We start from the raw sequence: 24,070 nt of genomic DNA, 5'->3' as shown, positions 1-24,070 counted from the left end.
CATTTTTGCCACAAAGACAATTCTGATGTTCCTCTGAGCCAGGTCAGAACTATTTGTTCAATTCTAAGATGGTTTTTACATGTATTTCTGAAGACATGATTTTATGCCAAATCCAGGGTTATTATAGTTAACAAAAACTAAAACTAAAATTAAAACCATTAAAAAAAGATTTCATAATAAAGTAAAACAAACATTAACTGAAATAAAAAATAAAATCCTTATTTTGTGAAGGAAAAAACAAACAAACAAAGAAAATGTATGCAATGTAAACTTTTTATTGACATAATTGAACTCAGCATCATCAAAAAAAATTTTTTTATTTTTTTTATTTTGTTTTCCGGCTGCATTGTGCTATATAAAAAACAATCCAAGTCTATGGCATGTACTCTTTAGATAAATGTGTTTGTGCAATACCTGCGGCTGCTGCGCTCCCAATGCTTTTAAGTGTTAATCTGCTGCTGCTGCCCATTCTAGTCCTGCCTGCTGGAGCAACACCCACTGTGCCCAGACCCTCTGAAGACGAGGATGATGAAGAAAGTGACTGGCTCTCTATCTTCTGCTCCACCTGAGCCAGCTCAGTCAGGACCTCCCGGTACCGGTCCATAAAGACCAGTTCACCCGCACACTCAGAGTTCTCCAAGCTATACATCGCAATCACCTAATAAACACACACAACACAAACACATGCCATTAAAGAAGCCCAAACAGATGAGATCTGGACCAGCATTGGCTAATGATGTCCACACAGAATAAATCAGTGCAGAAAATGCTAAAAATGTTTCCCAGATTCCTTTTAGACCTGCTAATATGCTGTCTGTACCCTTAAATGATAGAAAGGGGTAGTAATATGTCAACATACAGTGACTTCATCATCATTAGAATGACATCATCTCTGGGGTTTTATGGTAAAAAAAAGTGATATATCTCACCTGCTGGGCCTCTATGTAGTTGCCTCTGCGTATACAGGCGATGAGGAGAGACTCAGGTGGGGAGAGCATCGCAGGAATCAGCCAGCTATGGGGTCCACCACATGGACACACTTCACTCCCACGGCACACAGCCCTAACACACACCCCGCCATCTGCAGCACAAGCAATGATCAATATTAGCGTTAAGCCAGGATGTGGGAAGGAAGTTTTAGTAGGTGTGTGAACTGACCTGAGGTGCTGGTGCTGACCTCCCCGTTCTGACGTTCAGATGAGGCGTGACGTTCAGAGCGGTGCCGATGGTTTCTTCTCTTCCTCCGAACACCTGAACTGCTGCTGCCACTGCCCTGGCGTTTCAGAGGAAGTGCCGGACTGGGGAGTGGAGATGGAAAGTACAAGCCATCTATAAACAAACACACACATACATACATTAATGCAGTGTTTTACTGTTCAAAAATTTGGGGTTAGTAAGATTTTTTTGTTTTTGATGCTCAGCAAGGCTGCATTTATTTGATCAAACATACTGTAAATTATATTATTATTATTACTACAATTTAAAATAACTGTTTTCTATTTTAATATCTTTTAGAATGTAATTTATTCCTGCAATGGCAAAGCTGAATTTTCAGCAGCCATTACTGCAGTATTCAGTGTCACATGATCCTTCAGAAAACATTGTAATATGCTGATTGGGTGCTTAAGAAACATTTATTACTATTGAGAGTTGTACTGCTTAATATTTTTGTGGAAGCTGTCATTAATTTAGGATCTTTGATCAATAGAAAAGAACTGAAAAGAAAGAACGGTGTTTATTTGTAATGTTTTTTTAACATTATAAATATCTTTACTGTCCGTTTTGATTAATTTTAATGTATCCTTGCTGAATTAATATTTGTTTTTGAATGGTAGTATATGTATTAAACCCTTGCAACATGAATATCAAAATACTACATCACATTTCTCACCATTCCCATTGCCATGGTTGCTAGTAACAATCTGCAATCTCCACTGGGCTTCTGCCGTGTATTTAGACAATCTCTGTAACCGGGCACTGAATGTTTCCGCTGTAACAGAACATCCTAGACTCTCTGCCAACTCCACATCGGCCGCAAGCGCCCTGCCGCCCTTCTGCCCGACCCCACACACACCCTCCAAGCCCTCCTTCACCAGCCGCAGAATCCCCTCCATTACACTCAAATCCACCAGAAACCCCCGGCACCCTGACGTCAGGTGGCCCAGCTCAGGGTTCATCTGATCAGAATCTCTACTTTGGATCTCTTCTTTCAATTCCTCCATCATTCCACCTTCCTTTTCTGCACTTAAGACACTCTCAGCTGTGCTTATACTTTTAGCACTGTTTGGTTTCATTTTCTCTGTGTTTGTGTCTGTTTGAATTTCTGTGCCCGTACTGATCTGATCTGATTGTGGGCTGAAGTCAGAGTCAGAAAGGAAAAGGAGGGAGAAAATGTTCTCCAAGAGTTCCAAACGGAATAATGCTGGAACAGCTTCCAGGTACAGCTGACATTCTGATAGGTAGTGCTGGAATAGATCAGAGCATCCTGGGAAGAGTAAAGAATGAAAGGTAAATTATGTTATCATATTTATTTAAACTTTGCCATACACATGTACAGGAACACTTTCCCTTGTATAAAGGGTTACCATTCTACAGTGATGGCCAAAATTATTAGAACACTAGTATTTTCACCAGCTAAAAATGGTTTTAAGTCGGTTATTTCTATCTTTTGCTGTAGCGTGTCAGTAGGAAATATCAGTTTACATTTTCAAGCATTCATTTTGCCATTAATTGTAATAATTGTTTTGCACAAGGAGTCTGACAACAGCGAGTGCTCCACACAGAGATCTGATCTCATCATCATCCAGTCTGTCTGGAATGACATGAAGAAACAGAACAAACTGAGACAGACTAATCAAGAAGAACTGTGGCAATGTCTCCAAGATGCTCCAATAAACCTACCAGCAAAGCTACCTGAAAAACTATGCACAAGTGCACCTAGGGCAAAAGCTGCATTAAATGCAAAGGATGGTCACACCAAATGTTGATTTAATTTAGTTAATAGTTAAGTTAATAAGTTAATTGATAAAGAAAATCTATTTATGACTTTATTTTTGACAGCATCCTAATTTTACAGCATTTTACACAAGTGCCTAAACCTTTTAACAGTACTGTAGCTTTGCAGGTAGGTCTCTTGAAGTATCTTGGAGAAGTTGCCGTTATTTCTCTGGATTGAGTCTGTCTCAGTTTGTTCTGTTTCTTCATGTCATTCCAGACAGACTGGATGATGATGAGATCAGATCTCTGTGTGGAACACTGGCTGTTGTCAGACTCCTTGTGCAAACAAAAACCTCACTGGATTATTACAATTAATGCAAAATGGAAATGTAAACTGATATTTCCTACTGACACACTACAGCAAAAGATAGAAATAACTGACTTAAAACCATTTTTAGCTGGTTCTAATCATTTTGGCCACCACTCCATACCATGGTAATTACCAAATTCATGGCATCACTATGGCATTTAGAAAATTATCAAAACCATAAAAAAAACATAACTCCATGGTACGTTTTTGTTACTGTATTAAAAAAAAAAAGTAAAAAAAAAAACGAATACAATACAAATACAAAAAGGAATGATTATATTTTTGCTCGCTTATTGTGACATTTAAATGAAAAGCTAATGTTAAATTCACTCAAAAAGTTTTTAACTGGTTTATTATCAAGATCAGCAGCACTGTCACCTTCGGTTGGCTCCTCCCCTTGGCCCTCCTCTGTCTGCTGCTGATGCAGTGGCTCACAGTCCAGGCAGCCGGTGTGCGTGTGTGCATTCACACAGATGGCGTAAAGAGCATACTTCATGGCACAGAAGCTTCGAAACAGAGTAATATTCCGCTGGACAGAGCTGCTGGGTGAGTCCACTAATGAAGGATCTCCTACAAACGTAGAACAAAGATTTCATGTTTCTGAAGAAGTAGTAGTAGTTTTATTTATATAGTGCCTTTCCATAGCTCAAGGTCACTTTACATAGTGCTAAACAAAACATTTGCACACCCATATACACAATACAAACACATAAGGCCACATATAGCCACATTATCCAAAATACATATTAAAAAGATACGTTTTTAGCTGAGTCTTGAATGTAGACAAAGATGGTATATTACGAAGTGTAAGGGGTAGTGAATTCCATAATTTCGGACCATTAACACTAAATGACCTACCACCTACAGTGGACAGCCGAAAACGAGGAATGGACAAAAGACCAAGCTCAGATGATCCGAGAGACCGGGCAGGAGAATAGGAGTACAGTAGGTCAGACAGATATGGAGGCGCAAGACCATTTAATGCCTTAAACGTTAGAAGTAATATCTTAAAGTGAATACGTGATGCCACAGGTAGCCAGTGAAGATCATGCAGTAGAGGAGTAATGTGAGCAGAACGCCTGGTGGAGGTGAGAACTCTTGCTGCTGAGTTTTGAACATACTGTAACCTTGCAATAAGTTTTTTAGGCAGACCAAGAAATATAGCATTGCAATAATCCAGACGTGATGTGATTAATGCATGAATTAAGATTTCAGCATCAGCTAGAGTTAGAGAAGATCGAAGACGTGCAATATTACGAAGATGGAAAAAAGAGCTTTTAACAACAGAAGAAATATGAGAGGCAAAAGATAGAGATGAGTCAAATAAGACACCAAGATTACAGACAGATGAAGCAGGCTTAACATTTCAAAGGACAGGTCAATCCTTTTGACTGAGGTAGCAGAGCCAATCATCAATATTTCAGTTTTGTTATTATTTAGTTTAAGGAAATTCAAGGACATCCAATGCTTGATACCCCTGATGCATGTAGTAAGTAAGTCAGGCAGTGATGACCTATCAGAGCTGGTGGTTAGGTAAATTTGAATGTCATCAGCATAGCAATGAAATTGAAGTCCATGCATGCGTATGATGTCACCAAGTGGATATATATAAATGATAAACAGAAGTGGACCAAGTCCTGAACCTTGAGGAACATCCTGTAAAACTAGAGCAGTGGTAGATTTATACCCTTGTATGGTGATATAATATTTTCTATTATATATTTTTATAATTTTCAATTTTCCAAGTATGGGTCACCATACTTGGCCACATGTCACGTCACTCACTGATGTAGGAAATGAGACAGGAAAGAGCTGAACCAGTGATACTGATATCAGAAAGGCGAGAGATGAGTATTTCATGGCAGACTGTGTCAAATGCAGAGCTTAGATCAAGAAGAATTCTGCAGATCTATGTGAATTCAAATGTACCCCCTGTGTCTCATACCTGTTCTTTGCAGCAGTTCCAGAACTCTGTGCTCCTCGTATTTGGCGAGGGGTGTCAGGGAGTGCAACACATACAGGGCAGAGTGATGGTTCAGCATGTGTAAGTGATTCAGCAAGGCATCATGGGATATCCCTCTGTACAAGTATGCATACCAATAAATAAACTAACATATACACTACCATTCAAAAGTCTGAGGATAGTATGTTTTTTTGCAAGAAATTAACACTTTTATTTGGCAATGATGCATTCAATTGATCAAAAGTGACAGTAAAAACATTTATATGGTTACAAAATTAAAAATCTTGAACAAATTTATCACATTTTCCAGCACAATCTTTTTTAATATTGATAAGAAAAGTTTCTGTAGCACCAATTCAATGATTTCTGAAGGATCATGCGACAGTGAAGACTGGAGTAATGGCTGTGGAAAATTCAGCTTTGCCATCACAGGAATAAATAATATTAAAACAGAAAACAGTTATTTTAAATTGTAATAATATTTAATAATATTGCTTTTTACTGTTTTTTTATCAAATAAATGCAGCCTTGGTGAGCACAAGACTTCATGGTAGTGTATATGAACAAATGGCTATTAACTCATAAACAGAAATAATTTACATAATTGCCTACTTTTTAACATACATTAGGTTAAATCAAGCTTTTCACAAAAAAGAAAGCATATAACAGTGTTTTAACTCACGGGTTGTTCTGGTCGCACCATTCTAGCACACCAAGTTGAGAGGACAGAGTGCAAGCTAACTCACTCAATACTGAATCATTTGTCTGGGGCTACAGAGAGACAGAAAGAAAGAACTCATTCATTCATTTACATTGACATACTAATGTGGAATTATATATATATATATATATTCAACTAATTAAGGTGTACACCTCATGAGTGTTGCATAAGCAAACATGGCACATTTTAGAAATACTCAAGTCAAGATCACACCTTAGCTGGAGGGGATTTTTTGAAGTAAATGTTTTTTTTATGTAAATATGGACTTCAAAAATTAAGACTGTTCACACTGAACATTAACTGTACTGAGCATGTGTGGCCCCTATTAGACAACACAAAACTTTCTTGTAACATTAGGTTTATTATATAAAACCTTTCAGGAATTTAAAGTTTTTAAAGGCTATTATTTAAAAACACAAAATCTACTTAAAATTGCCATTTCCAGACTATCTATTCATGGTGATTTTTTGACAACGTTATGTTTACAAAGTACTGGGCTGCTACAACAAATGCTTTGTTGGTGTTTATTGTATAGCTGGTTATAGGACAACATTACTGTGTAACTATAACCAATCTATTATTGTTCTATATCAAACCCTAAGCACCTAAACTGCAAAAAAAAAAATCTGTCTTGGTGGGTCATTCTTGAACCAGAATAAGCTGCAGAGGGGATGTGACTTTGTACTGACAGTCATATATTTGACTACTGACCTGTTGGTTATGTAGGACGCTTAAAAGGGTTTTGGCAGAATCCAGGCTTTGACAATGCATCCAGCCCAATAACAACAAGAGGCGGGACAAAGGCTGAAACTCAGCCTGCAATAGTGTTTCCAGTTTGGCAAACTCTTCCCGCTTTATGAGATCTAAACCAGTAAGCTGCAAACAACAAGAATGTATCACTGCAATTCTAAAACTAGAGTGGAAAAATTGTGTTGCTTTCATCTATACACTTTTATAAATGTTGTTTTTAAATGAATGAAACTTGATTAACTTGTAAAAGACTAACTTTAAGACAGTGCAGAAAAATACTGACAAATTCGATTTTACACATTCACTTATCTCTAGGCCTCTGTTTGCCTGATTGTGTGCACCTACCAAGACCTGCTCCAGAAAGTGCTTTCCAGTGCTCAAACACTCAAAGTAAATGGCTTTCCACACCAAACGCTTGTCACTATGACAGCACAAGCCAAGCATGACCCTTTCCAGATCAGGCAAGTCCACTAAAAGGAAATAGAGATGAGTTTTTGACAAGCAACAACTAGGCCTGTCGCAATAATCAATATATCGACTTATCGCGCAATATATGTACATGACCTCAATAATTATTGCGTCAAAATTATATATACATACACATATCAGACACAAAAACAAAAAGACTATCTACAAAAATTGGATAATGGACAGCTTTCAAATGGAGACAAAGAACACTTTTCTTGTGAATGTCATCTACTATATCTAATAGATTCAACTAATTAAGGTGTACACCTCATGAGTGTTGCATAAGCAAACATGGCACATTTTAGAAATACTCAAGTCAAGATCACACCTTAGCTGGAGGGGATTTTTTGAAGTAAATGTTTTTTTATGTAAATATGGATAGCTGGAGGGGATTTTTTGAAGTAAATGTTTTTTTTATGTAAATATGGACTTCAAAAATTAAGACTGTTCACACTGAACATTAACTGTACTGAGCATGTGTGGCCCCTATTAGACAACACAAAACTTTCTTGTAACATTAGGTTTATTATATAAAACCTTTCAGGAATTTAAAGTTTTTAAAGGCTATTATTTAAAAACACAAAATCTACTTAAAATTGCCATTTCCAGACTATCTATTCATGGTGATTTTTTGACAACGTTATGTTTACAAAGTACTGGGCTGCTACAATGAATGCTTTGTTGGTGTTTATTGTATAGCTGGTTATAGGACAACATTACTGTGTAACTATAACCAATCTATTATTGTTCTATATCAAACCCTAAGCACCTAAACTGCAAAAAAAAAAATCTGTCTTGGTGGGTCATTCTTGAACCAGAATAAGCTGCAGAGGGGATGTGACTTTGTACTGACAGTCATATATTTGACTACTGACCTGTTGGTTATGTAGGACGCTTAAAAGGGTTTTGGCAGAATCCAGGCTTTGACAATGCATCCAGCCCAATAACAACAAGAGGCGGGACAAAGGCTGAAACTCAGCCTGCAATAGTGTTTCCAGTTTGGCAAACTCTTCCCGCTTTATGAGATCTAAACCAGTAAGCTGCAAACAACAAGAATGTATCACTGCAATTCTAAAACTAGAGTGGAAAAATTGTGTTGCTTTCATCTATACACTTTTATAAATGTTGTTTTTAAATGAATGAAACTTGATTAACTTGTAAAAGACTAACTTTAAGACAGTGCAGAAAAATACTGACAAATTCGATTTTACACATTCACTTATCTCTAGGCCTCTGTTTGCCTGATTGTGTGCACCTACCAAGACCTGCTCCAGAAAGTGCTTTCCAGTGCTCAAACACTCAAAGTAAATGGCTTTCCACACCAAACGCTTGTCACTATGACAGCACAAGCCAAGCATGACCCTTTCCAGATCAGGCAAGTCCACTAAAAGGAAATAGAGATGAGTTTTTGACAAGCAACAACTAGGCCTGTCGCAATAATCAATATATCGACTTATCGCGCAATATATGTACATGACCTCAATAATTATTGTACTTAAAAATGTATGTCACCGTGATTTGTACATTCCACTTGCACCCGTGTCTTTTGCAGCTTCTCGTACATAACGTGGTCATGAGGTGCTAGTTCAAATTTAAAAAATGCTTCTACAAACAAAGTTGCATCTGAAGATATGGTATTGTTTAGGGATCTGTGCCTTTGTGCATACGGACATCTGACTGCCAAGTAGTGATTGTGTTTTTCAGCAATAGTGTACACCCTTAATTTACAGAGAAAAGAAGGTCAAGGAAAAATCTGTTTAATCTGCAGATATGTTCTTGTTTAGGGATCTGTGCCTTTGTGCATACGGACATCTGACTGCCAAGTAGTGATTGTGTTTTTCAGCAATAGTGTGCACCCTTAGTTTACAGAGAAAAGAAGGTCAAGGAAAAATCTGTAGATGGAAAAATCTCCATACAAGTTCTTTATGCATTTTTCCTACTTGTTACTTCGCACTTTTTGTTAGAAAATGTTTATTTATTCAGGTATCTAATATTTTGATACTTAATTTCCATGATCTAAATATTCTTTAGTGTAGGCCTTCTTGCATTACTATGCTGTTACATTATGATTATATATTCAGTGGCATAAAATGGTCTTTAAAATGACAATAATATCGCTTATCGCAATTATTTCTGTGGCAATATATCGCACAACAAAAAGTTGTTATCGTGACAGTCCTAGCAACAAAACAATGATGTCTGTTTCAAAAAAAGATCACATGCAAATGGTGTGACAACTGAACATGGTTTGGGAGGGAACAACAACCACATGAGCAGAAGTGTGAAAAGTCAAAGTAAAGGAGGTGGCACACACACCAGTAACAACCTCCTTCTCTTCCTTAAAACACAACACATACATTGGAATCAATACCACTATTTATGGTGGCTTAGATTTGCCTTTTAAGACTTTAAATTACAGTTGACCTACAGTTGCTCTAGTTTTAGTTTCCAGATACAATACCATTAAGACATTTATAATGTCACAAAAAATGTATTCCAAATAAATGCTGTTCTTCTGAACTATCTACTCAAAGAATCCTGAAAACATTTATCATGGTTTCCAAAAAAAATATTACATTGTACATTGATCCTTAACAAAACAGACAAATCTATTATTACTAGAGTTTCAATTTCAGCATTTTTCTAGAAGATTCATAGAAAGAAATGACAGATTATCACAGAAATAAAATGTGATTCTGCACCTGGTTGTCTGTATGATCACAGTCAACTTAATTGACTCACCCTGTGTATGTGGAGCCTCTCTCAGCAGTTTCTCTTTGAGCAGCCTGAGTGCTGTGGAGCTGTACGACGTCAACAGAGCCTGAGCCTGACCCTGACCCTGACCCTGACCCTGCGGCCTCAGCAGACATCCCAGAATTCTCTCCTCTGTCATGGGCCCTTCTCTAGCTGACCACAAACCCTTCCACAGGGTCTCTAGCTGAGCATTTGACCTCTCTGGCCCCCATGGTGCTAAGGCCAGCGCTGAACACACCTCTTCCACCCATTTCTCATTCCTCTCTTCCACAGGCACGTTCACTCGCTCAGTGAGGTGCTGGATAAAGACATCCTGTAAGGTGTGGTCTCTGGAGTGGCCTGAGTGCTGAAGGAAGCTGATGAGAGAGTGGCAGAGCTGCGGCTGCTGGCGGATTAAAAGAGAACGGAGGCAGGATAGAACAGCAGCGCTCAGTGGAGTGGTGCAATCACCTGGAATGTTTCCCTTTACTTCCTGAGAGTACAGGAAGGCTTCATGCAGCTCCTATAGAAGACATAGAGCAAAGTAAAGACAGCATGAAACACAAATTGTGATCATTGTTTCTTCTTTATTGTGACGTATATGAGTGAAATGACTTCTCAAATGTGAAAAAAATGTAAGATGACACTTGATTTTGTAGAATTGATTGGATTGCTGTCATTTGTTAATTGCTGTGATTGTTTACAGAGAAAATATGTTGTTGTAAGGGGAGGCACATTAATGTTTTTGTATTAAATATTGTATTATTATGTATTAATATTATTAGAGCACATTTTGCACATTTGAAAAAAACAAAAATGATGTAATTTAAAATGAATATAATTTGAAATAAACATGTCTTTTAGTTATAGTGTATAAATCTTTCAGGACACACACATCATGTCTACAGAGGCCGTCAAAGAGATTATATACATCTCAGTAAAATAAATAATTGAAATTTCAAGGGCAAAATCATTTCAATAGGATTCCATGGAATTTGGATTTTAGCTTAAGGCAAAAGGTTTTGCAAATCTTGGTTGAACGGACTTGCCACACTGACCAACAGAAAACTGCTTGGTTTGAGATTGACTCCTGTGTAAGTCACACTTCATACATCACTTTCACTAATGACAATAGACCTGTTTTAGACCTCTGGAAACAGTCACTTAAAAAGTGTCTATTGCAAAATTAAGATTTTTTAACATGGAAAAGGGATGCAATATTTGTCAGAATGGAAAAAAAGTGCAAAAATAAAATGTTGTTATACTGTATGTCTTGCTCAACTGTGCACAACATCAACTAATAGAGTCAACTTATCAGAGCTCAAAGCAAAGGAAATAATCTGAGGTTTGTCAATAAAAGGCCATAAAGTTGTTACAACAGTGTCAGCACTATCTTACTTTATATGCTACACACTTGGAATCAACATACAGTAGTTGGAATTTGTCATACCTTAAGCACAGACAGTGGCACATCTCCAAGTTCCTCGAGAAGCAACATGAACTCCAGTTCTCTCTTCACAGACCCGCTCACCTGCAGAAAAGGTAACCATAATCTGGCTCAGAAAATGAGTTACCCATAACAGTGATGAATGCTTCCTACTTGAAGCATCCATTAAAAATGATATCCAGCAGAAAACGCACACCTTTATTTTAGTCTGTGTTTCCAGAATCTGAAGCCAATACCAGGCCAGTCTGTGAGGGCTGCCCACTGTTTCCCATCTAGGTATAAACAAAAGAAAAACTGATGTGTTTCCTAAAATATCTTAACTTTAGCCTCTTGAACCCTCAACATAACGAAATGTTAAGAACCTCTTATAATGGTAACCACAGTTTCAACCAAAAGTTTACTATAACTATTGTAACCACTATCCACAGAAAGAGGAAAATGGATTTGATTACATTATTGTTCTCGGTATTGGTTCGTTTGTGACTTTAATAAGCATTCCTGTAGTCACCTGAGGGGGTATGGGTGGGTAACGATGGCTTTAACGATATTGTGTGGGCCATGGGGATCATCTCCGCTCGCATCGCCGAGCTGACCCACGCAGGCTGCCGCGAGCTCCCACTCACCGCGCGTCAAACACCGCGTGAAGAAGCCGAAGAGCTCGCGTCTGGAGGTCTCTTCTTCACGGCCAAACGGATGCATGATAGATAGTCCGCTTTGATTCAGCAGTCTGTTGAGGTCCACGGAAAGATTACTGGCCTCAGATGTGCTATGAAGTATTCCACATCTACAGTAGATAGGAGGGGATGGAAACTGAAAGAAAAAAATCATAAGCAGTTTTGTAACCATCTCATAAATTACATATCAAATCAAATTCAGAATATGCACACATTTTTATAAAGGTCCAGAAAAGCATTTACTTAAAAAAATAATAATGATAAGATATAATAATAATAATAATAATAATAAATCCAAAGTCAACAAAAATGTACAGACTTCAAGTGAGAAGATCAGTTAGGTTAAAAACTATTCTAAAGCAGAAAAAGTTACAGAATTGATGTCAGCATTTCTTGGAGTTAGGCTGTTGACGACTTCTATAACGTATTTACATTGCGATTAGTGTGATTTAAAGTTTGGTTTATGTAACAGCTCTTAAAAGTGAAATGATGACATCAAAACAACAGACACTGCCCACTTAAAATAGTTTGGAAGAGAGCCAATTTACTTCACTGTCAAACGTGAGTACATCGTTTTACGCTCACGTACAAGAATAAATAAATGATTAAATTAGCACTCACGATTTGAGTTTGTCCTTTATATCTCAGACTAGAGAACAGCGCGTTCTAACGCGCTTGCCATCAGCTGTGTGTGGCCATGAGAGAGCCGAGTCATGTGACTCAATCAGCTGATCCCGGAGCTGTCAGTTCAAGGGTCAAAACAATAGATATGAAAGAGGGGGTAGGAATGGCAAATGCAATGAAACGGTTGATCACAATAGGCTGGACTTCTAATTAAATAACAATACTTCTTTTTGGTGACAATTAAATTGCTAGTCATTATTTAGATGGAAATAACTTTACCGCGATTGCTGATGTAGTCAAATGATTCCTGATACTTTTCTCAGCGCTGGATAGATGAGCCAATCACAGTCGTTTGTGATAAAGGATTAAAAAAAACGTTTTATTGACATTTCTTTAGTTGATTTCAGTTTAAATCTAGGTACTAATCATTTGAATTGACAGATGAAATAATTACATTTTATTATGTTCAAAAGTAATCAATACGATTTAAAGAAACGCCTTCAAACGCTGCACCTCTCTGCTCGACTATAATAAGCGACCCCTGGCGGAAGACAATTAGGTTATTTTTCGTGCACTATTTGTCTCCCAGAGCTCCAAATAAACCACTTCTCCCGCAGTATTATATCTGCAGTTAAACTTTTTGGTGGATGATTGTTGTGACTTAAAATTTTTGGATTTATTGTGAAAATGTTTTTGATAGTTAGGCTTTACGCAGATGTAAAGTGTCATTAAACAGTTATTCTGTCATTTTATTTAATTTAAACAACGAATGTCTTAACAGTCAGTGAATATCGTCTTGAAGGTCCTTAAATCGTAAATATTTTCTTGTTTCCGTTGCTGCGCTCTAATACACATTATTTGGGTTGATGCCACAATTGTTCGTATTTAGCAAGATTAAATTATTTGAATTTGTACTGAGAAATGTAAATTGTAACGACAGCCAGAATTAAAAATGCTGACATGCTGTTAAACCTCGAGAATGACACTAGGAAACCTGGTCAGTCATTTGGAGTTTATAAGCCTTGGAAACTCTCTCTGGGTGGTAAAAACATATTGCAGAAACAAAGAGCCGGACTGGTTAGATGGGAACGTGAAACAATACACCTGTTGGGACTAGGGAGCTAATTATGTCTCCTCAGTGTGTTGTCCATGTTTGTGATTCCACCATTATATGAGCTTATTCCCAAGTGAATTAGGGTTAATCTTGGTATAACTTGCGCCTTTAGTGTAAAATAATACGCATAGTTATTAAACTTATTCAAATAAAGACTTCAAAACTTACCTGTTTTTTGCGTAATTGGTAAGCTAGTGTATTTCTGGAATCACGAGGCTTGGTATATGTTATCATAACGAGCAGAGATTCGTTCATTCATTTATTTTGATATGTGCTGGAGTCACTACTGTATTTTTGTCATCACTCTGCCTGTGACAGTTACTATGGCAACGCAGTGGCGAGAGGCGGGGTTCGCGGATTCGACGCTGGTCTCGCGAGTCGCGCACTGCGATGATCAATTCCGTGCGTTACAGCTATTGTCCTCGCGCTTGAAACGCAACACCCGCACGACTAAACTAAAGCCTTTCGCGACAGAGGAAAGCATGACAGATAAGGGGAACATCCGAAACGTAAGTATAATGACGATGATTTTAGAGTTTGATAGATTGATAGATTGTGCTGACACAGTGATGTACTCACTGGACTGGTATATATGACTGATAAATGTGTCATATATCCTATATTTGAGACTGCTACATTTATAAAGGATACGACTCGGTCATTTGCATATTAACATATAATTTGGATATTAAAATAAAATGTAAACTGTGAAAAGGATGTCTCGGAGCGATTAAGATATCGTAATGATTTTAAATCAGTACATTCATAAATATGAGTATTTTCCCTGACTATAGCATTAGACATTTGAATGACAGTAAAGCACTATTCCTGCAGGAGGAGGACTATGTTGGGGAGATCAAAGGGGGTCTACGGCCGACCATGAGGCTGGTAGTGATGGGTATTGTTCACAAGCAGCCCAAAAGGTTCGTATCAGACACCTGTCTGTGCGTTCGCCAGCACTTGCGTTCATTTGTCAAATGTCACATCCGCACATCCTGAATGACTCGGTTCATTGAGGATGAGACGCGCCTTCACTGCGGTAACACAATGAGCCAGTTGTATCGGGGATTAAACCGTTTTAACGTCTCCAGTTCACACAGGAGCAAAATAAAACATGGGTGCCAACAGACAACACTAGACATAGAACTCATTTTAAATGCATGTGGGAAACACCCATTTAACTGCAATACCACGTATGTGTATCTATGTGTGTGTATACAATATGTATTTTTGTGTAAATATATTTATATTGTGTAGCTTATTAGTTTATACATACACTATATAGACAAAAGTATTGGGACACCCCCTTCTTTAGAACAGAAAAAGGCACTTCCAAAACTGTGGCAACAAAGATGGAAACATAATTCATGTATTTAAAATTGTATTTCCATCACTGTTGCAACAGTTTTGGAAGTGTCTAAAATGACTGTACCCATATGTACAAGTCATTGGTGTTTGGTGATGAGTTTTTGGCTCAAGTTCTGCATTTTAAAGTCACACCAGAGGTGTTCGGCTGGAATTGGGACTTGCAGACCAGTCAAGTTCTTCCACAATAATCAATCATTTCTTTTTGAACCTTGTCTTATACACAGAGGCATTGTCATGTTAGAATAGAAAAGGGTCTTGTCCAAACTGTTGCTAAAAAATAATAAGCACACAATTCCCTAGAATATCATTATATGCTTTAACATTAAGATTTGTACTCATGGAAATGACTAAGTCAAACTTGTTTATTAGATGGGGGTGTCCCAATACTTTTGTCTATTGTGTGTAGTACTATACAATGTAGCCACATGCACGAAAAAAAAGTGCTAACTGATCTTATTTTATTCAAGTCAAAAATATTATTTAACATCTCTGAAACAACCTGTATACAGGAATGTATACCAACAAATCTAACACTTTTTACAGTGTATAACAAAAATAAGAAGTAACTACGTTTTTTAAATAAAATTAAACAAGCGTGATGTTTGAGCAGGGAATTTTGACAGGGAATACAACTTTTCTCCACAAATTAAGGACATTTATTCTTTTTACTTCTAAAAACATACTGTAAAATTGTATTGTAACTTAAAGTTTATATATATATATATATAAAAATTTAAGGGGGTCTGAATACTTTCCGTAGCCACTGTATATTTAGTTTTTTTTACGGTAACATTTTAACATTTGTTTTCAATTAAAATGACTAACATTTTTTACAGTGCAATACATTTGGTTTTTCAGTTGTTGTTGTCCACTTCTGTTTTGCCAGTGTGGGAAAAAAGTCAATTCCCATGAAGGATTAGCCAGCCTGATCTTTGGGGAAAAAAAGAAGGGAAAAAAAACAGATTGGACAATTCTGGCCATATTTGGTAACTAAGGGTTACCCAGAAACTGCTGGTTCATAATGTGATTTGATCTGGAGCGTCTCAGATTTCAGAATTGACACAGTCTGTTAAAATGATGCTTGTTTTTAAACTGATGTTAAAAAAAAATGTCTGTCTCTTTAGTATGGTAGTGTTAGTGGCATGCCCGTCTAAAGGAGAGGGGGATGAGGAAATCGAGGGTGATGTGGGTCTGGAGTTGAAAGTGAACTTTTCAGAAAAGGCTGTGCTTCGTAACGCTCGTCTGTCCGGAAAGTGGGGCGCTTTAGAAACTGCCCTGTCTTTCTTCCCCTTTGCTCCTGGAGAGCCCTTTAAGGTAAACAGTCAGAATGTGCGTTTGGAGGTTGTGATCACACCTAATAAAGCTTAAAGGAAAACAGTTGAGTTTTACAGTTTTCGAATCCATTCAGCCGATCTCCGGGTCTGGCGGTAGCACTTTTAGCTGCAGCTTAGCATAGATCATTGAATCTGATTAGACCGTTAGCATCTCGCTCAAAAATGACCAAAGAGTTTCGATATTTTAATGAGAGTATAGTTCCTAGCCATATCGGCCTAGAAAATCGCAACTTTTCATTTTCCGTCGGTTCTTAGTACACAATGTAACTACAGATGAGTCAAGTTTTAAATAGGAAAAATATCGAAACTCTTTGGTCATTTTTGAGCTAGATGCTAATTGTCTAATCAGATTCAATTATCTATGCAAAGCTGCAGCTAAAAGTGCTACCGCCAGACCCGGAGATCGGCTGAATGGATTCGAAAACGGTAAAACTCAACTCTAGTGGAGTTGGAAAATGAGCCTATTTTCAAAAATAGTGGAGTGTTCCTTTAAGTCTTTGGTAATGTCCCATCTTTCTGTCACAATAATGTTGTTTCTATCTTCTGTCTCTTTCAGATGGAGATTGTGTGCGAGCACCAGCAGTTCCGTATTCTGGTGGATGGGCAGCCGTTGTGTGGTTTCACTCACAGACTAACTCAGCTCGCATCTCTCACTGCTCTTAGAGTCCATGGAGACCTACAGCTCACCAAAGTGGCTTGAGCAAGTGAAGAATTGTCTGCCATGATGACATAGACTATTCATAGAAGCAACTTAGCTGAGGTCTTAGAATCCTGAGCGTATTGTACACAATTGTCTTAAAATTCCAGAACTCCCTCAGTTCATTTAAAACATTTAGAACTCAATTCAGTTGGGTCTGTGTTTGTTTTGGTAGGCTAATTTGCCATTTTGTAACGTTTCTCCAGTGATTTTTATTTGTAATGGCAAATGAGGCTGTTCAGTTTAAAATGGTTTTGCGTTTGTTTGGACACATTTGTAGTAGAAAATATCTGAAGGATGATCTGAACCGGCTTAAATCAATCCAGATAACAATTCAAATTAAGAATGATTTTCCATAAACTAGCTCAGATAGATTTCTTTCATATAGTTTTTATAATACATAATGTACTAACTTTTTTGTTTGCTTTTGATTAGATATTTAGTTTCTTTGGCTCTTTGATACAGAAGCAAAAGTGCCTTAATTTGTTCCATTAGATGCACTTATACAGTAGAGAACTTTGGGTGTTTTTGTAGCAGTAATTGTTGTTGTTCAAATTCACTTGCATTTACACATTTGGCAGATGCTTTTATCCAAAGCAACTTACATTGCATTCAAGGTATACATTTTGATCAGTTCCTGCATTCACTTAATCAACCCCATAATCTTGACATTGATAGCGACATTCTCTACAGTTTGAGAAACAGGAATGTTTTTTGTTTGCCCGTCTAAAAAATTAGTTAAATCATTCCAACAGAATAGAATAACTCAGAATCATGAGAGAAACATTTTTGTTTATCCTTTGTTTATTTGAATGTACTGCAGAACAGGTTTGATGGCATTAGGAACCTAAGGATTCATAACTGACACCCGAATGTTCACTTTAAAATGCAATTCCCTGTGATTGTATTGGTTTGAAGAAAAAGGACTCAAAGTCCATCTGAAGCCTGTACTTGGTGCTGTCAATCTACACACTTAAAGCTGCAAATGAAGCATGTATTAAAAGCAAGGTTTACTTGAATGTCTTTAAACATCTAATAATTGCAATATGTACTGTAAACAGTAAACTTTTCTTAAAGAATTTTTATGAAGATCTGGTTATTTAGGTTATTTAATGTGTGTGTGTCTGTGTCAAACTGTGTATTTGGGAATGTTTGAAAGAGAGAGAATGAGAAATATGCTCACAGGCATAGTGTGTTTTTAAACCATAGCAACAAACCAACAGATCTGTGAAAGACACGAAGTCAGTTCTGTTACCTGACAAAACAGAAGGCAGGTGAAAACATGCTAATGGGCCATAACAAAACTGGCAGGTATGCACATCAAAGATAGGATTGCCAGATGACAGTTACACCAATATAACTTTTATTTGACAAAATAAATTTCACAATGACCATCATTTATGCTTTCAAAGGACATTCACTGAATGTATAAGCTTTACCACCTGTATGTTATATCAAACCTGAAATCTGAAATTTATATGGAAATATTCTATATGCTGAATGACGCCTCATGCTGGCCCCATGTGTATTACCTATTTTTTTATTATTACATTTTTTTATATTAATATTTAATATGTTTTATTTGTTACTAGCTGTATAACACTGTATATCCGTTTTCTTTGCACATACACAAATACCACATTTACAACTATTAAAACAGCACAATATTTCTAAATAGATGTGTGACAGACAGAAATATAAATTTAGCAAAAACAATCAAATTAACAATACCAACAATGACCTAATTAAGTCAGTTGTCTAATAGCTTGGATCCAGTCCATCCTCTCTGCGTGTGTTGGCGCCTGGATGTAATAGTGTGTGTCCATCTGAGTGATGATTTTAAAGAGGTTCCCCTGGACTTTACCTTTAATACCTGAAGATTACAGGAAAGTGACCATTAGCTTCTGTGTTTAACTGTAAATGTTACTGCTACCTTGACAACAAGACCCAAATCATTGCTGTTCAGTGTTTTCAGTCTGTGGCAAAGTCTTTACTTCATTTTGATTCATATCTGGAATTGCTTTGTAAATATTCATTGTGAAACAGGTAGTCATCAGACTTCAGACACTTCCACAGATGAGTTGTGAGTCTGACTCACCTGACGGTATGCCGTTATCATCCAGAGCAGACACCAGACAGCCACGCAGAGATATACTGCCAACCGGAGTGATGTCATCCTGAGAAAATCAGCACAAAAATAAACATCACATTATTTTTTTAGACTTTAGCATAAAATGTACTTATACAGTCTGTGAATTGCAGGTCTGCGTTCTCACCTTGCTGGGGTCATAATAGTGCAGGAAACCAGGCTCCGCTCTCAGAACAAACAATCTCACCTTCCAGTTCTTCACTTTGTGGCCCTGACACACAGAAAAAAAAAGACTGTTAGCATCACAGATAAGCACTTTCAGTTCAAAACTTCTAATTATAGTGGAGTGCTCACCTGTTTGAGCAGGTAACCTCTCTTCACCACTTTTCCACTGAGTTCCACTGCAGACCGAGACTTCTCTGCTTTTACACTGCCTCGCTTCTGGAAGCTTTGGGACTGTTTGAGAAATCATATCCGTTCGGTTTAGGACATCTTGTATCTAGTATATATAATTACAAAAGCACTGAATAGAGAATAAAACAAGAAGAGATTTGAAACTTACAAAGCAGTAGAGTGCAGTGGAGTCATCAAGGAACTGTTCTCCTAGAGCTGCGTTACGGAGAGCGTCTGCGCTCCTGATCCCAATGGGCCGCAGGGAGGCCTCATCCAGCAGTGCAGAGGCTAATGTTACTGCTTCCACACGGGTTAGAGCCAGCTTATTAAACACAAGCCAGTCCACCACTGCTGAGCCTACACACATACAAACAAAAAACAGTTTTATTGTCTGTGTTCACAAGTTCCAGACAGGCTGCCAGTCAGTATGCTCTATAGTTACACAATTAGGTGGCGACAAGTCACTGTCTTTATGAGTGAATCATTCACTCAACAGATTGGTTCAAATACACTGAATCAAACAGGAAAAAACAAGCAACTCATTGGAAGAAGAAAAAACAGACTAGTGATATTGTGTCTTATGAGTCATGGCTGCTGAAAATTTGGCTTTGCCATCACAGGAATAAATTAAATTTTAAATGCAATAATATATATATACAATTTTTTTATAAATGCTATTTTAAATGGTAAATATATTTCACGGTAAATGGTAAAAATATTGCTGTTTTTCTGTATTTTGATCAAATAAATGGTAAGCACAAGAGACTTCTTTCAAAAACATTTTAAAATCTTAACATTCCTAAACATTTGAACGGGATTTTATAAAAATTAAGATTATCAGGGGAGAATGTGATGTCTTTAATTACGCACATTCATGCTTTATTGTGTAAGATCAGTGTGTTTTTGAGTATCTGACCTGAGAAACAGTTGGTGTAAGAACTGCACTGCTCAACATGACTGCACAGCCGTATACCAGTGTGCACATCATACATGGAGTCCACCACCTGACTGATATACAGACACACATTTAGATATGATGTCACAAACACATATTCACATATACTGACAAACTACATACATAGCTACCTTAGGCTGACATTGTGAAGCTGGAGTGATGTGGATCCTTTAACTTGCGAAGGGGAGGTGGTCTGTGCATCATGTGGGTTGAGGTTCTGTACCGCTGCAGCCCATTCGTCACGTTCCTCTCTTGTGCAAGCCTCCAGAAAGTGCTCCTCTGAAGTGCTGGTCTGCAGCTTCATCACCAACTGCAGGGTGTAAAATGTGTGATGGTTACTATGACAAAAGCCTTCAGTCACAGAACTAGACAAACATTTTACATTGCTGACGATAAGCGCAGCACTGTCATTTGTAAGAAAAAATGTGTAAATGAAACTGGCACAAACAACATGCCACAGAAAACTCCATCACTCTGTTACACAACGTTGAATATAAATCAAAGACATTGCAAAAATTTACCAGGGGGAATAAAGTTTGCTTCTGACATGCTAGTGCATGTGAACATTGCAAAACAAAATAATGAAAGGTTCATTCATATGAAGCATAACCAGAGGCTGTGAACATTTCAAGCACTTACACGCCCAGTGTTGGGTTTAGTGTTTAACTAAACCACTGATAAGCCACTTCTCAATAGCCTACTATCTGTTTGCAGACAGTGGAAATAACCAACTGACCTTGCATTATATTGAGATATGCAGTTACTTTATTTTAAATTCCTTTACAGCAGATTCTAAAACGGCACTATATTGTAACTTGTAATGCAGTTTTGTGGTTACGCAGATATATAGCATAAACCATCACTTACAGGTCTGTTCTCGTAATCCAGGTAAGGACATGTGATTTTGCAGTCACTCAACGGTATCGTTCCTCGATGGCAGGAATCCCGTTTGCCACCCTCATATTTATAATACAGAAGTCTGTCCGATTTAAGTACAAACCAACGAACTTTCCAGTTTTGAACCACATGACCCTAAAAATGAACATTATTTGTTAATAAGCCAATAACAATTAGGAATTAATTTGTCAGTATGGTTATATATATATATATATATATATATATATATATATATATATATATATATATATGTTCAAAAGTCTCTTACCCTTTTCACCAGAAAGCCCTCTTTAAGGACGCCGTTATTTTCTGACTCAGTGCCCATGTCTAACTGTAGTCTCAATAAGCAGGTAAGCGCTTCATCAGGTGTTTTATAGCTGCTGCGGAATTCCTCGGAATGTGCGTCATTGCGCGCACCTCCAAACGGCGCTCCGGGGTTTTAGGACACACAATCAACGCTGAGCAAGAAAACTTTGTCTAGGCGTGAGTTTGATGAGAAAAACAAACAAACAAATAATGTTAAAATAAAAAAAACTAAATTATTAGAACTCGTAAAGTTGAATTAGGCAACGATAAAATTAAATGAATATGATTCTATTAAATCTTACAATGAACACAACTCTCCGTTGGGACATTCCTGTAGGGGGCTGCTTTCATGAGTCACCAAGACGCAGTCAGACTGAGTCACTAGTTCAGGTGAGATTCAGCTATTCACTGAGCGGATGTTTGTTGCGGCAGTGCACTTTAGCCATCAAAATAACATTTTAAAACTCACGTAGGCCTACAAATTGTATTTCCTTAGTAAAAACTGCAAGCTTTACCCTAATAAACAGTAACAGTACAACATCTCACAGTAGGCAAACAAATTTGGTTACATTATTTATAACTATATATATTATATATTAATGTTTCATGTTTAAATTTAATTCAGAATTGTTATAAATGTTGTGAATTGAATTTTTTTTTTAGTCTACATATACAGAGGAGCCCAAGGTTAGTTGTTTTTCTTTTGTTCCGTAATTGTCAGTATTTTAGTTATTGTACAGCATTGTTCTGAATGTTTCTTCATAATATTACTGAATTCTAAATGTTACCGTCATTGTAAACAAGTTTGTATTCGGACTGTTAGGAAAAGATTCTAAAATTCTAAATTACATAACATACACAAATTTGGACATAAAATCGAATTTGCCAACAGACATGAATAGCTGTGGCGAGACATTCTTGCACAATCTGTGTGTGGATCATATGCTCAGAAATTAGCGGCCATGTTCCTACATGAACTGCGTGAAGATGATAAATTATGGCGGGAACACGGCCAAACCGCAGTTCTCAAAAAAAATAAAAAAATAAATAAACTCTTTCGTTGTTCAGTCACTTCTGTAGTGCACTAGATGGTGCTCTCGCGACTCGCTCAGCAATTGAGTAGGCTATTCGGTAACTGACGACTCAAAACTGATTCTGTGACAGTTTTGCACAGCTTCCATTTGTTTTCTGTTATTTAGGGTAAAATTATGTCAGTCCATAACATAAACAAGATATCCATTAAAAATCCCGATTGTTATATTATATGTGCTTGTAAAAGAGTTGGAAATTGTGAAAACTTTAGGTTGGGGAAGGTGTAGTTGGTGTGATGATGCAAATGAGGAAATTCTCAGTTTGAACAAGTTTGTGAGTATTGCAGATCCTGGACACAAGGCTAAAATCCCGGCCCTGCTGATCTACTTTTAAATGAAACACACGGGACAGACAGCCCCCTGGTTACAGTTGTGTGTGTGTGTGAGAGAGAGAGAGAGAGAGAGAGAGACTGAAAAACATTTCTGCCCTATTTACTTTATTACCATATTGATTTTTTTTCTAATATATTTTTAAATATTATTATTATAAAAAATTATGAACTAGACTTCTGCAAATTTTCTTTTCTTTTATATGACCATTTTTAGTAATTGATTGTATGGTTGCTATGGGTATGACACATTACACAAATACTTTCACACATAAAGATCAGCTGATTTACTGGCATTTGCTGCAGCTGGGGGTGTGTCATCAGAAATAACCATTAACACTGTTCAAACAGCGATCCCGAAAGTTCTGACGTAAATGAAATCACACCCGGATGTAGGCCTTTAAAAGAGCAGCATCAGAGGGGTTAAGGAGCACAAACATTCAGACCCACACAAACATCCTTTGTCTGTTTATAGTGTTTCCTCTGGGTTTGGAGAATGGTGGTAATAAATCACCATGTACTGTTATCAAGCCGTAGTACAGTTGTCAAATCATATAAAACATAAATGAAAGTGTCTTTTATGAACCTACACTCACACAAAATCCCATTAAAATTTAACACAATGGATTCTTTTACAAGCCATGTTATCTTTTTTATTTCTATAACATCAGGATGCCAAACTGGGATCAAACTATCTTTGTGTGTATGCATACAAAATACAGTCAATATGAACAAAATATCAACTTTTTAAATATCTGCCTTACGTAATATCACATGTCCACTGAACTACAGCATTACTTAACACAGTGT

General features: G+C 37.2%; 3 protein-coding genes across 3 annotated transcripts in view; 1 reads left to right on the top strand and 2 right to left on the bottom strand.

Moving 5' to 3' along the window:
* The window catches only part of LOC107588685 (zinc finger FYVE domain-containing protein 26), a 29,599-nt gene extending 16,835 nt beyond the window's left edge, over positions 1–12,764 (bottom strand). Inside the window, exons 1-14 of the mRNA XM_016276895.1 lie at positions 12,685–12,764; positions 11,898–12,199; positions 11,586–11,661; positions 11,393–11,473; positions 9,952–10,465; positions 8,469–8,593; positions 8,085–8,249; positions 5,953–6,041; positions 5,253–5,386; positions 3,686–3,877; positions 1,892–2,485; positions 1,159–1,329; positions 930–1,081; positions 415–658 (exon numbers count right to left, since the gene is read on the bottom strand). Of these exons, the coding sequence (XP_016132381.1) occupies positions 415–658; positions 930–1,081; positions 1,159–1,329; positions 1,892–2,485; positions 3,686–3,877; positions 5,253–5,386; positions 5,953–6,041; positions 8,085–8,249; positions 8,469–8,593; positions 9,952–10,465; positions 11,393–11,473; positions 11,586–11,661; positions 11,898–12,088 (2,728 nt within the window). The 5' untranslated portion in view covers positions 12,089–12,199; positions 12,685–12,764. The remainder of the gene's footprint in view (positions 1–414; positions 659–929; positions 1,082–1,158; positions 1,330–1,891; positions 2,486–3,685; positions 3,878–5,252; positions 5,387–5,952; positions 6,042–8,084; positions 8,250–8,468; positions 8,594–9,951; positions 10,466–11,392; positions 11,474–11,585; positions 11,662–11,897; positions 12,200–12,684) is intronic.
* Positions 12,765–14,167: 1,403 nt separating this feature from the next.
* On the top strand, positions 14,168–18,513 carry LOC107588580 (galectin-related protein B). Its single transcript, XM_016276721.1, has 4 exons — positions 14,168–14,310; positions 14,636–14,724; positions 16,294–16,483; positions 17,060–18,513. The coding sequence occupies exons 1-4, from the start codon at positions 14,284–14,286 to the stop codon at positions 17,201–17,203; spliced, it is 450 nt and encodes a 149-aa protein (XP_016132207.1). The 5' UTR covers positions 14,168–14,283; the 3' UTR covers positions 17,204–18,513.
* Positions 18,514–18,597: 84 nt separating this feature from the next.
* Positions 18,598–21,862, bottom strand: plek2 (pleckstrin 2). The gene is made up of 9 exons (XM_016276719.1): positions 21,803–21,862; positions 21,505–21,669; positions 20,769–20,947; positions 20,599–20,690; positions 19,852–20,039; positions 19,644–19,745; positions 19,477–19,560; positions 19,299–19,377; positions 18,598–19,073 (listed from the first exon to the last, which is right to left on the bottom strand). Exons 1-9 carry the CDS (start codon positions 21,857–21,859, stop codon positions 18,946–18,948), a joined length of 1,074 nt encoding a protein of 357 aa, XP_016132205.1. The 5' UTR covers positions 21,860–21,862; the 3' UTR covers positions 18,598–18,945.
* Positions 21,863–24,070: the final 2,208 nt, after the last annotated feature.

Source organism: Sinocyclocheilus grahami, unplaced genomic scaffold (assembly GCF_001515645.1).
Source record: "Sinocyclocheilus grahami isolate Dianchi unplaced genomic scaffold, SAMN03320097.WGS_v1.1 scaffold106.1, whole genome shotgun sequence".
Taxonomy (NCBI): domain Eukaryota; kingdom Metazoa; phylum Chordata; class Actinopteri; order Cypriniformes; family Cyprinidae; genus Sinocyclocheilus; species Sinocyclocheilus grahami.
This window is presented reverse-complemented; position numbering and strand designations above follow the sequence as displayed.

Excerpts from the sequence above, each read along its gene's own strand:
- plek2 (XM_016276719.1), bottom strand. The coding sequence starts at position 21,859 with ATGGGCACTGAGTCAGAAAATAACGGCGTCCTTAAAGAGGGCTTTCTG. Across the intron at positions 20,691-20,768 it reads CTTCACAATGTCAGCCTAAG|TCAGGTGGTGGACTCCATGT; the intron begins GTAGCTATGTAT and ends TCTGTATATCAG. Across the intron at positions 20,040-20,598 it reads TTACACCAACTGTTTCTCAG|GCTCAGCAGTGGTGGACTGG; the intron begins GTCAGATACTCA and ends GTATGTGTGTAG.
- LOC107588580 (XM_016276721.1), top strand. The coding sequence starts at position 14,284 with ATGACAGATAAGGGGAACATCCGAAAC. Across the intron at positions 14,725-16,293 it reads GTTCACAAGCAGCCCAAAAG|TATGGTAGTGTTAGTGGCAT; the intron begins GTTCGTATCAGA and ends CTGTCTCTTTAG. Across the intron at positions 16,484-17,059 it reads CTCCTGGAGAGCCCTTTAAG|ATGGAGATTGTGTGCGAGCA; the intron begins GTAAACAGTCAG and ends TGTCTCTTTCAG.